General features: G+C 39.4%; 1 protein-coding gene across 2 annotated transcripts; it reads left to right on the plus strand.

Moving 5' to 3' along the window:
• Positions 1-6,186: 6,186 nt before the first annotated feature.
• Positions 6,187-8,034, plus strand: LOC308248725 (serine/threonine-protein phosphatase PP1-gamma catalytic subunit-like; the record flags this gene model as incomplete). Of its 2 annotated transcripts, XM_080668999.1 has the most annotated exons (3): positions 6,187-6,240; positions 6,373-7,129; positions 8,015-8,034. In XM_080668999.1, the coding sequence occupies 3 exons, from the start codon at positions 6,187-6,189 to the stop codon at positions 8,032-8,034; spliced, it is 831 nt and encodes a 276-aa protein (XP_080525125.1). The 2 variants fall into 2 exon arrangements, with proteins under 2 accessions (XP_080525125.1, XP_080525124.1); XM_080668998.1 differs by having other exon boundaries at positions 6,187-7,129.
• Between the last annotated feature and the right edge of the window lie 5,044 nt (positions 8,035-13,078).

Consider the following 13,078-nt stretch of genomic DNA (forward strand, 5'->3'; position numbering starts at 1 on the left):
GCAGCCGACACCCACCATGTTCCACGTGTGACCCCTTGGTGGTCAGCATACATCATAGCGACTGGTTGTTCGGTTGTTCTGCTGTTTGGTCTATTTGCATATTAGGGTTTTATATATGTAGAATATTATAAAAAAGTTAGGTGAAATGTGGTCTCTCTCTCTCTCAAAATATCTTATTGTACTCACCTTTTCACTTAAAGAAAGCATTTTACAGTTTCTCTTTGGCATATCTGAATTACCAGCATCACTACTCTTGTGATTTGGGGTCATTAGTAAGTAAAATAAAGGTGACTTGAACATCAGCACTGAGATACCAGGCCAGTGGGCCTGATAACCAAGATGGTGACTAAGTGATTGACAGGTGGGGTGCATGTACAGTGTGGAGACACTGGACAAAGGTACGGAGCACAACAGCATGAGCTTTCATTACACTACTCAGAATGGTGTGTAAATTAAAACATGAATTTTTTACTTCTGGAATTTTCATTTTAATATTTTCAGTCTTCAGTTGACTGCAAGTAACCAAAACTGTGGAAAGAGTCCTGGCCAGTGTTACTCAGTAGTTAAAGCATTAGCTCATGCACAGAAGGGTCACTGGTTTGATTCCTGGTCAAGGGCACCTACTTGGGTTGCAGGTTTGATCTCCAGGCCCCATCAGGCGCATGCAGGAGAAAACCAATCAATATGTCTCTCTCACATCATCAGTCAATGTTTCTCTGTTTCTTTCTCTTTCTTTCTCTCTCTTCCCTTCCCTCCCTCCCTTCCACTCACTAAAAAAAAAAAAAAAAAAAAAAAAAAAAAAAAAAAAAAAAAAAAAAAAAAAAAGAATCAATGGGAAAAATAGCCTCTGGTGAGGATTAACAAAAACTGCAGAAAGAGAAACTGTGGATAAGGGGGACTGCTGCAGTAGTCATGTCCTCTTTGAAGGGGCATCTCTAACTTCAGCTGGAATGGCAGCATGCTATTAAATGCCGCCCACCTTTTCTACCAATGTCCTTTAGTTATTAGGAAATGTTCATTTGCATACAGAATCTTGAACTCAGAAGTAAAAGAGTCTTCAGAAAGTAAAATGACAGAAGGAAAAAATGGAGAATAAAGAAAAAGCGCAAAGGTAAAAAGGAAGAAAGGGGACTGAGAAAAGAGAAGAAAAATAAAAGATGAAAGAAAAAATGGTGGGGGGCGGGGGGCGTTGAATAACTATTCAAATACTTGCTGAGCAACTACTGTGCAATGGATGCTGCACCAGGCAAGAGAGATAACATAGTGGGGAAAACAGTCATGATTTCTGGCCTCATAGAGTATAATTTAGTAGCAGAAAAAGACATTAATTAAACAACCACACAAAAAAATGCAAAGTTGAAATTCTGATAAGTGTTTTTGAAGAAGGGGTACATGATACTCTGAGTGCATATAACAGAAATGATACTGGCAAGTCTTCTGTAAGGAATTGATAATGAAGCTGAATTTCAAGGGAGCAAAGGTTTGAGGATGGAGACACCTCCAGGCAGGGGGACTGGCATATACAAAGGCCCTGTGGCAAGAAGAATCATGAGAGAGTAGGAGCAAAAGAAGGCGAGGAATGTCTGGAACAGAGAGAATTTGGGAGAGTACAGCATGCCTAATGAGCCTGGAGGAGTAAGCTTTCATTCAAGCATTTGCATCTTCTTCCTAAGAGCAATACAACCCATCAAAAGTTTTAACCGTAAGAGTAACATGATCTCCATTTACTGAGCAGCTAACACTCACCATTACGGGCCATCCCCTCTGTCCACACTCCTCCACACTCACCTCACTCACTCCATCTGCCATGTAAGCTTTACCTTTCATCCAGCCTGCAAAACTGACTCTCAATTTAGCATTTTACATTTGGGGCTCCCCCTGCCTAGAACCCTCTTTCCCACATGTCTCACCCCTCACTTCACCTTAGGTCTCTACTCAAATGTCTTCTCAGACAAACCTTTTCTAAAAATGCAAACTTAGGCCTATACGATCCCACTGCTCTTTATTCTCTTAACTTGCTTGATCTAGTTTCACTATTCTCATCACTCGTAGAAACTATGTTCTACATTTATTTGTTAGCTTTATAAAACATACATGTGCATAGGTCCATACAAACTGAAGTTGGCTGCAGGAAGGCAGAGCCTGGACTGCGCACACTGCCTGTTACACGGCAGTGCTCCCTAAGTGCTCAGTGAATGTTTCCAAAGAATGAGTACTGATTGTCCCTTAGATTGCAATCACGCAAAAGACCTGTCCTCTGGCCTGGTAATTTTATTATCTGCATTCTCTCCATGGCTTCACCAAACAAGAGAGCCTCGAATATTAGAAAGAATTATCAATCAGAAATCTCTCCTTACCTTTCCTAGTTGCATCAGAACTCAACGAAACACGGAGAAAAGCATGAATATAAGATTATTCTACATCAGGCACATGAAAGAGGAGATATTTGCAAGTATGCAGGTAGGACTGGTAGTATTAGATATATTATTTGCAAAAACAGTGTGGCTGTCCTAATTGAAAAATACACAAAGAAAAAAAATTAATTGTATCAACAGAGTCCAGAAGAGGGGGAAAAGTCGACAAATATTGTCCTTATGTCACTGAAAAGCAGTATGGAGAAGAGTTATCTCAAAGAACTAAGGCAATTAAATACAGTGAACATTTATGATGTGTGTATTTATTCCTTCAGACTTTATTGCACATATTAATATACAAAGCACCATAATAGATGTTGGGGCACAAGTAAGCCATACTAATAGACACATTCTATAATATTGAGAAAGGAAGAAAATTTTAAACTCTGGTTTTGAAAAGGCAATTAAGGGAAAAAGGGGAAGAATATAAGATAGCCTTAGAGAAATAGATTGACATGGGGACGGGAGAGAGAAGGAGAAATAAAAGTAATCTCCCAGGTTAACATTCAGACCCAATACTCCTATAAACTAAGAAATAACATTCAATAAACATATCTGTTTGTTTGTTTTTTAAGGCAGATAAAACAAAACCAGCATCTTGTTCATGGGAAACTCTTAAATTGTCTGCGTGAGGGTGGGAGGAAGAGGGGAAGGAATGCAAGAGGAAGAAGTCTTCTGCTTATGGTTGAAATTTGTGAGCAGTAAAGAATACTTTGCTTGATCTTCTAATCTTTCTTTGCATACAATGAGCTCAAAAGGGCTTACCAGAATGGACCTGATACAGAGTCAGTGACCACCAGACACTATGTTCTGATAGAAGAATTGTAAAACTCATACCCTGAAATTCCCATGTTGAGTCACTTTTTTAAAAAATATCTTTTTATTGGTTTCAGAGAGAGTGAGGGGGAGAGAGAGAGAGAGAAACATAAGCATTGATCGGTTGCCTCCCACACACCCCTACTGGGGATTGAGCCAGCAAACCAGACATGTGCCCTGACTGGGAATTGAACCTGTGACCCCCTGGTGCATGGGTCAATGCTCAACCACTGAGCCACACCAACTGGGCGAATCATGATTTAGGTGAAAATATTGAGGTCTTCTATTAAAATGCAAACATTTTAACTATTATAACAATTGACTTGTTAAGAGTGTGGCTAGTGGACCAGAAGCATCAGCTTCATGTCAAAGTCAACTTACAGATGCAGAAAACCAGGCCTCATCCAGACCTGCTAAATCAAATTCTGCATCTAATAAGGTCTCCGGGTAAACTTACATGAACAATAAAACACCTGTGTATATATACACATACATACATACATACATATATTCTCCAAGAAATTAATACAGTGAAATATTGTCTTTAATACCTAGAACATTTTCACACTATCCTAAGGAGAGCACAGAATTCTGGAATAAGTACGAACAAACAAATGCAGTATTTGTGAATTAAGAGTGACAGAAAAGTGATGAATCTTGGGACACAGCCAAAACAGTACACCTGAGTCTGAGACAAGAGTCAGATTTATTTACAGAACCAGGGTCTGAGAGTGAGCAGGAGCTCCCGCACATGGGATTGGGATGAACTAGGAAAGGAGTGAAGAAGGAGGAATGAAAGAATATTACTTTCTAATTTTCTTTATGGATTTCCCTGGGTTTTATGCAATTTCCCAACAGATTTGCTTCTGGGGATCATTTTACAATAAACCAACTTCTCCCTAATATGCCCACACATTTTAGAGAGGGTAGGTAAGGCATAAATCACCACAGCTTATGGGTTATCTGGCTTCTACTTCTCTCTGGGCTACTAAGTAGCTCAGTTCTCCAAAAGAGGGCATTTTGCCTTGAGGTTTGTATTGTAAGCACTATACCTTGGTTTCCAGCCCCACATGATTCCAAGTGGCAGCTTACCTATACATGCCGAATGAAAAAAAAATGGCATGTAGGAGCTTGAACTGAAGTAGTGGAGGAGATATTAAGCATGGATGTATACATCAACAAACTCCATATATATTCATACATGTGTAAACACATGTGTTAGCTGTACATACTTTTCTAAAGTCACCTCTAAAATTTCATTAACTTTTCACTTACATTTTAACCTGTTGCCACTATCAGTGAAAGAAATCAATGTAAATTGTCTATGCCTCTACATGTGGAAAACGTACTAGTGCAAAAGAAACCTTTCCTCCAGAAATTACACAAGGAGGCTTGGAGAAGAGAATTGGCTCAGGAGTGGAGTGAAGCGTCATCCCAACAACAAATCCGTATACAAGCATAAGCATCCTCCAACAAGTCCCCCAAATCCTGGGAAGTTATCCTGTAAAAACTATACCTCATCTAACAATACATGGTGGAGACTTGGATCCGTTGAACTGGTAGGGTTAATTATACAATACTTTGGGGATTTGTCATTTTCAAATACTCTGATGAAATTTTTTTTGTTAACTTCATGTTTTTATGAGAGTAGAATTAGCAACAATCATCTAAATTGTTGTCAACACTGATACAATGCAATGACATAGGATTAGGCATGAAGGAACAGAGCCTCCATTATACTTGGATTGGCTGAATTGCGACCCACGTTTAATAAATGATGTCCCTGGTTATGCTTGGCAGTGGATATAGAGATTAAACCCCAAACCTCTGCTCTCTCTGCAAGTAGCCATCCGGGCTGGAAAGAGTGAATGGACCGAAGTTGTTTCCACAAGACAACCCACAAGAATTCTCTCCTGAGAAATGGCCTTAGTTCCTGGCCATGGCAAGATCCAACGTTCCCAGCTATGGCTTCTGAAAAGCCTCTCTCGTCCTGTCACTTGACCATCTGGAGAAAACCTGACCGAGTAAATATTCCACTGCATTTTTTCTACACTTCCATCCTTTCATTGGTGAATCTATTAAAATGTCCACCGATATTCGCCTTTTATTCGTCAGAGGCAGAAGCATCAAGCTCCTGATCCACATATTTGCAGCTGGTGAACCAAGCTATTTCGTAAGCTATGCTCGTTTTCATTTGTCGCTCAGCCCAATTCTACAATAGCAAAAACTTGAGTAGCAGCGTGACCTGCTGGTCTAAACACAAGCCTGGGCATCAGTAACTGGGAGTTTAAATTCTGTCTCTGAGACACGTTCGTTCTGAAGATGTGAGCTGCCTGCCCTCCGGAAGCACTCACCGCGGCGATCAAACAAGCCAGCCCGGAACGACAGTGGCTGTGTGCTAACACCAGCAAAACTTTCCCGCGGCTGTGCTCGTGGCCCTTTTCAATAGTCTTCTAATACAGGCCTGGTCTGACACAAAAAGCGCAGCGAAAGGCAAAGAGCAATTGGCCCGGCTTGCCCTTGCGTCAGAATGACTTTGCTCAGAGTTCAGTAGGCGTAGGCGGCAAAAGGAAGATGTCAAGGTCAATTTCCTCACCTTCCACACCTGTGACTTTTTATTAGCAGATCAGGTTGTCAGTCTTCCTGTGTCGACAACTCTCTCTGGGGAGGTCCATGTCACCTCTAAGCGTAATAATGGCCCCAACGTTAGGAATGCACTGTGAACATGCTGAATGCGAAGAGTAAGTCAAGACAAACAAGGGTGATAAAAGCGAACTGTGCCTGAAATTCTTTACAGCGCACACAGGCCGCGAAAGAAGGGATGACTCTCGTGGTTCCAGTGGAGAGAGAGGAGGAAGCAGGGAGCTGGGCGGTTCGCCGCCTCTGCACGAGGCGTGGGAAAGGGGTGTGAGTCCCTGGCGCGAGCCACTTGGGGAGGGCGGGCGGTGAAAAGGCGATGGCGGATATCGATAACCTCAACGTGGACAGCATCATCCAACGGCTGCTGGAAGTGAGAGGGTCCAAGCCTGGGAAGAATGTCCAGCTACAGGAGAACGAAATCCGAGGACTGTGCTTAAAATCTCAAAAGATCTTTCTGCGCCAGCCCATCCTACTAGAGCTTGAAGCACCACTCAAAATATGTGGTGATATCAATGGGCAATACTATGATTTGCTTCGACTCTTTGATTTCGGTGGTTTCCCGCCGGAAAGCAACTACCTGTTTCTTGGGGACTATGTGGACAGGGGGAAGCAGTCGCTGGAGACTATCTGCCTCTTACTGGCCTACAAAGTCAAATATCCTGAGAATTTCTTCCTTCTCAGAGGAAACCACGAATGTGCCAGCATCAACAGAACTTACGGATTTTACGATGAATGTAAAAGAAGATACAACATTAAACTATGGAAAACTTTCACAGACTGCTTTAACTGTTTACCAATAGCAGCCATCGTGGATGAGAAAATATTTTGCTGTCATGGAGGTTTATCACCAGATCTTCAATCTATGGAGCAGATTCGACAAATTATGCGACCAACTGATGTACCAGATCAAGGTCTTCTTTGTGATCTTTTGTGGTCTGACCCCAATAAAGATGTCTTAGGCTGGGGTAAAAATGACAGAGGGGTGTCCTTCACATTTGGTGCCGAAGTGGTTGCAAAATTTCTGCAGAAGCACGATTTGGGTCTTATATGTAGAGCCCATCAGGTGGTTGAAGATGGATATGAATTTTTTGCAAAGAGGCAGTTGGTCACTCTGTTTTCTGCACCCAATTACTGTAGAGACTTTGACAATGCAGGTGCCATGATGAGTGTGGACAAAACATTAATGTGCTCTTTTCAGATTTTAAAGCTGGCAGAGAAAAAGAAGCCGAGTGCCACGAGACCCGTAACACCTCCAAGGGGTATGATCACGGAGCAAGCAAAGCAATAGATATAATTTTGACACTGCCTAGTTGGGACTCGTAACATATACTATATAACCTTCATTTTTAAAACTGTAATGTGTATTGGTCAGCTTGCTCAAACAGTGTGTTTTTGGGGTCCTCCCTTCCATTTATCAGTTAATGAATGGCATTTGCTGGTTATAACAGCAAATGAAAGACTTCACTCCCAAGAAAAAAAGTTTTGTTTTTTTAATTCTCTATTCCTTTTGCAAACAAGTTTAATGGTGGTGTTAAAGCTGTGCACCCCCAAACAGTTTATCCTGTCTAAGGGGTAAGTGTACAATTGACTTTCTTTTTTCAATTCAGTACAACCCATGAATGATGTAAATGCTCGTTTTTAAAGAAAGCCCTAGAGTGCTCAGTCTGCACATGATGTTGTCATAAAATGCATATTGTTGATACAAATCACTGTGAATATTTTTTTAAAGAATTTGTTTCAAAGGAATTGCTTATTTCTCTCATTGTCTTGTCAGGTACAAACTAGTTTTATAGCTATCAACAGTAGGAGTAACTTTTAACCTTGCCAGCATCACTGGTATAATGTATGTTTAATTAAAGCACACTTTCCTCTGCCGTATACTTAAAATGGCAATTAAAGTCGTTTTTTAAATGTTGGTAACTCTTTCCTAAAGCCAAAGTGTCTGTTGAAATATGTATTGACACAACCCCAAGTACAAGGAGGTATGGTTGTGTACCCATGCCACCTTCTCAAGGATTCAAAACAAGGTTTTTGAGTTTGAATAGCAATTAGTAACATAATGCTGTTTAAGCTATTAATGATTACAGTTAATAACATTTTGCACATTTTCCATATAGTCTATTCATTAAGTAATCTTTTTACAGCTTCATCAGGCCTGAACTGAACCTGTCCATTCAGAAAGCTCCAAATTATAGAAACAATACTGTTCTATACGACTGAGTGATTATGCTTTCTTTGGCCTACAGTCTTTATTCTGCTGTGAAGTCAAAACAAAAGAACTAACCTATCCACCAGTTTATACAGAACTTATATTATCTATGACTTTTTTAAACCAAGATTTGTTCAAAAGAAATCTGCTTCAACAGACGACCATGTACAATACCATGTGATAAAAGTGAATTCAGACTTATTAAATGACAAACTTGCTAAATCCTCTCGGTGTCAATTTATCAGCACAATACACAGGAGAACTATTGATGGCATATTGACTAGATGTTAATGAATAAATTGCTCTGGAAACAAACAAAATAAAACAAAAAAAGAAGGCATGAAAGCTGAGCTAGGTCAAATTTGTGTATGAAAGTAAAAGAACTGAATTAAAAATGCAGATGTATCGTGCTCATGCTACAAAATCTAATATACCATCTCCATGCTAGGAAACTAACAATTTCCTGTCCAGTGTTCAACAACATATAACCAACACAAATCTTCTGAAAATGACTGACTTAAGTAACAAATGAAATTTACAGAATCAATATAAAGTCCCAGCATTTTCTTCCATAAAATTAGTATATCATCATCTCTCTCACCAATGTCACAAGATGTTAAAGAACTGGAGTAAACTGTAAATCACTCTAATCATCAGATTTGGCCCCTGATCTTGAAAACTTCTCAAGAGGTATTTTTTCAGTTATTCTAAGTTATCATGATATTTTGCTTTTCTCTAGTGCAATGGCCCTCAACCTGACTGCACGTTAAAATCATCTAAGGAGCTTTTTAAAATTTTTCCAATTCTTAATCCTATCCTAGACCAATTAAACTAGAAGATCTAGGGGTGAAATTGAGAGATTACTATTCTCAAAAGTGCCTCAGTGTGTGGTTAGGGTAGAGAACAATTAATGGAGTACAAATCTACTTATATAATAATAAACTAGAAAGCCGGGAGCTAGCAAATGAAAGCTAGGCATGCTCCAGGGTGTGATGCAAACATCTTCCTAAACTTTACTCTTCTTCCTATGCACAGTTTCCCACTAAACTTCTAATTATCTCAACTACTACAGCTTGGAAAACCAAAGGATTAGTGAAGAGAGAAAAACTTCCACAATTTGGACTAATTGGTAAAGGCTGTCTAAATTAATGGAAATTACGCATATTAGAATATTTCAAAAGAAATGTAGTTTTCTGTCTCAGAATAACATTTTTATCCAAAGGCTTTCAAGTTCAACCAAAGCCTCTTCCCTTCATTGAGTGAGACTTGCAGAGGTCCTTACAAGATTTCTTTTGATGAATAGATTTTTCAAATATGTATAATTAGCAAGTTGTATCCGTATATTATATGCATAGAAGATGTTAACACATTATTATTAATGATTAGATTATAGTGACCTTATAATAGAGGACAAATATTACATTTGCAGTAACCCCTATTTTCTAATTCTTACCAAGTACAATGTTCAGTTTCTGATATTTTCTTCTATCCGTGCCATACTCCCATATTTCTTTTCTCATCCCAGCTTCCTCTCTCAATCAATCTCTCTCTCTCTCTCTCTCTCTCTCTCTCTCTCTCTCTCTCTCTCTCGCTTGCACATGCGCACACACACACACACACACACACGATCTTTGAAGAGGCAGATGTGTCATCAGCTCAACTCCCTAATTAGAAGAGCCTAGAATTAGTCTTATTCCCAAATACCTGGTATCCATCAGGCTAGGAACGAGAGCTGGCATCTTAAATCATCACTGAGACTGTACTGCTTCATCATCATGGATTAAACTCTGAGCAAGACTGAGGAAGACAAAACTCTGAGCAGTCAGAGACAATAAAATACTATAAGAATCATAATTATTACTGAAAATGTAATGAGAAAACTGATTCATCAGAACTCTTCTTGAGAAGTATATTCCATTGGTAGGACTAAGCCACCTTAGAACAAAGGAGGAATGAAACCATCAAGAAAGTTAAACTGCCTTCCAAAGAGTAAGGGTCTGGCTAACTGCAGGGCTTTTGAGGGGGATACCTTTGGGACTATGATTGACTGCTCAGCACCAGATTAGGGAGGCTGACATTACCATCGCTTCTCAGTCTCCACCTTCCCTGCCTGGCCTTTGACTTCCCTTTCCATCAATGGTTCTTAAAGTGGGATTTCTGGACCTGCAGTAGCAGTGTCTCCTGAAATCTTGTTAGACACACATATTTTCAGGTCTTTCCCAGACTTACTAAATAAAATACTCCCTGAGGGACCCAGCAATCTCTTTTTTAACAAGTCCTTCGGCGATGCTGATGTGCTCTCCTACCTCAGAAGCATTGTTCTAAGGGTCGGATAAAAACTGAAGAGTGACAAACAAATCAATGGGTGTTAAAGTAGTAGTCTTCCCAAGACACCATGAGACAGGTAGTGCCCCATTCCTGATTAATCATCTGCACAATGTCCCTGTCTAGACTTCCAGTTCCTTCTTAGGAATGAAACCCTGTTTTCATCTCTAACCCACTGTGGCTGAGATCCTGCCTGTCACTATTTAGCCCTTATCACTCTTCCATTTTCAAGGATGTAGATCTTACATCTTTATTCATTCAATCACCAACTGGAACAAAGTCATGAATGTACTAACTGCCTCTGGTAACAACTACAAATCCTTCTGTTTCCCTTTCACAATACAGATTCTACTGGTTTCTTACTCCTTAGACAACAGTGATCTCCTTAATCATAATGAACTAAATGAAATCTTTGAGTTTTATATAGCAAAGGACGGCTGAATGGGTAAGGAATCCCCTCACCCTTCCACACATTATCCAATAATGAGGGGTGTGCTAAAATATTTTAACAATCCAGTCTCTGAGGAAAAGAAGCCCTGACTCATAGTTTTTGCCAACATCTGAGATATAAATACTGTCCCACCATGGCCATCGACATGAGGTCACCAAGCGTGCAGTGGCAGAGAGATGTGTATAACAAATATATTTGTTAACAAATTACAATATACTGTAGACTAAAACCATATGTTACTTTACTTTTACTTTTTTATTATATTTTATGCAATTTGTATGCAGAACAGTGCATAGAACATAGCATACAATCATCACACAGGTTAAGAATAGGGCATTGTCAGCACTCCAAAAAGTAGAGAACTGCTGAGTCATGGAGGAAGGAAGGAAAGGAGGAAGGGAGGGAGGGAGGGAGGTAATTAATGTAAGTAGTTAATTTAGTCCACCAAAATCAACTATGTTTTGGTACTAAAGTATAGGAGAAAAACATAAAATTAACCCATTTAAATAAAAACATAACTGAGCAAAATGTTAACACAAAAATGAATTTCATATTTTATAGATCTAGAACCAATAATAATTAATGGATAACATAAGTATATTTCTTAAATAAGTATTATAATTCTGCGTATAATATCATCTAATAAAAGAATGTTGCTAGAGTATATCATGGAAGATGAGTTCAAGTTTCATATTGTGTACCAAGGTATAAGGAAAAATCTGAGACCATTCAAAAATTGCAATGTCAACAAATTTAAAAACAATATTAAACAGGATTCATCATGAGACATAACTTATCTTTGGCTCAGCATATAATCAGTCTGAAATTCCAAATGTTTGTGTGTGTAAGCATGCACAGTTATAATAGATCAAATGGAAAACAAATATGCACACTGTACTGGTTTAAGTGTGGGAGACAGGATTCAAGTCTTGGTCTGAACTTGTTATAGGACCTTTGGTAAATCACTTACCCTCAAATGACTCAAATGATATGTATTTATTTACTAACCCACTCAGATATTCATTAAAAATATTTATTGAAAACCTATTGTATGCCTAGCAATCTTTTAGACACTGAGAATGCAACAGTAAACATGTCTTAGCTTCCTGTGTATACCTAGAGTGGATGGGGAGAAAACATAAACAAGCAATCAAACAATAAGAGAAAAAAAAGTGAGTGGTACTCTGAACACGATCCACCAGGTAATTCAATTTCTGAATAACTGGATTTTTTTTCCTTAAAGTTTTCAGAGTTTTATACTAGGGAGGGAAGGTTCATACTTGTTTCTAACCATATTCACATTTGTCTAAGGCAGTGGTTGGCAAACAGCAGCTTGCGAGCCACATGTGGCTCTTTGACCCCTTGAGTGTGGCTCTTCCACAAAATACCACGTGCGGGCACACACGTACAGTGCGATTGAAGGAGTACCCTAATTAAGTTAATAACAATGTACCTACCTATATAGTTTAAGTTTAAAAAAATTGGCTCTCAAAAGAAATTTCAATCTTTGTACTGTTGATATTTGGCTCTGTTGACTAATGAGTTTGCCGACCACTGGTCTAAGGTGTTGTTCACACATTCCTGGGAAGATTTGATATCTCACACAAGACATTTCATTCACTCACCAAGATCTGCATAACTACCAGAAATCAGCACAGGGGGACGGGGAAATACCTCCTCCCAGATATACAAGAGTAGGAAGTGATAAGCTAACTTTTTCTTTGTTTAGAAGACAATATATAGCCCGAGTTCTCCAGGGTGAAGAGCCCACTCTACTAGAACATGAACAGAAAAGGCAAATAACCCATTTCGGGAGTGGGTGCTTCCAGAAGCTCTTGCATTCTTTTCTCACAAAGATTGATTTTAGAAAATTCAACTTTCTCTTTTTCCCTTTTGTGCCCTCCTTAAAACTTGATATGAGGACATTTTTCAATAATTCTCAATGTACAATTTCCATAAATTGGGTGTGCATGATGTACATGTGTTTTGGAAACCAGCCAGTTTTCAGATACATCAATCTACATTCAGTAGCTTCACAGGCCTTGTCCACATGCAAAGAGACATCTAGATAAATTACAACAGTAAAGCCGAAACCGGTTTGGCTCAGTGGATAGAGCGTCGGCCTGCGGACTGAAGTGTCCCGGGTTCGGTTCCGGTCAGGGGCATGTACCTTGGTTGCGGGCACATCCTCAGTGGGGGGTGTGCAGGAGGCAGCTGATCGAT

This window comes from Plecotus auritus (assembly GCF_963455305.1).
Source record: "Plecotus auritus genome assembly, chromosome: 5".
Taxonomy (NCBI): Eukaryota; Metazoa; Chordata; class Mammalia; order Chiroptera; family Vespertilionidae; genus Plecotus; species Plecotus auritus.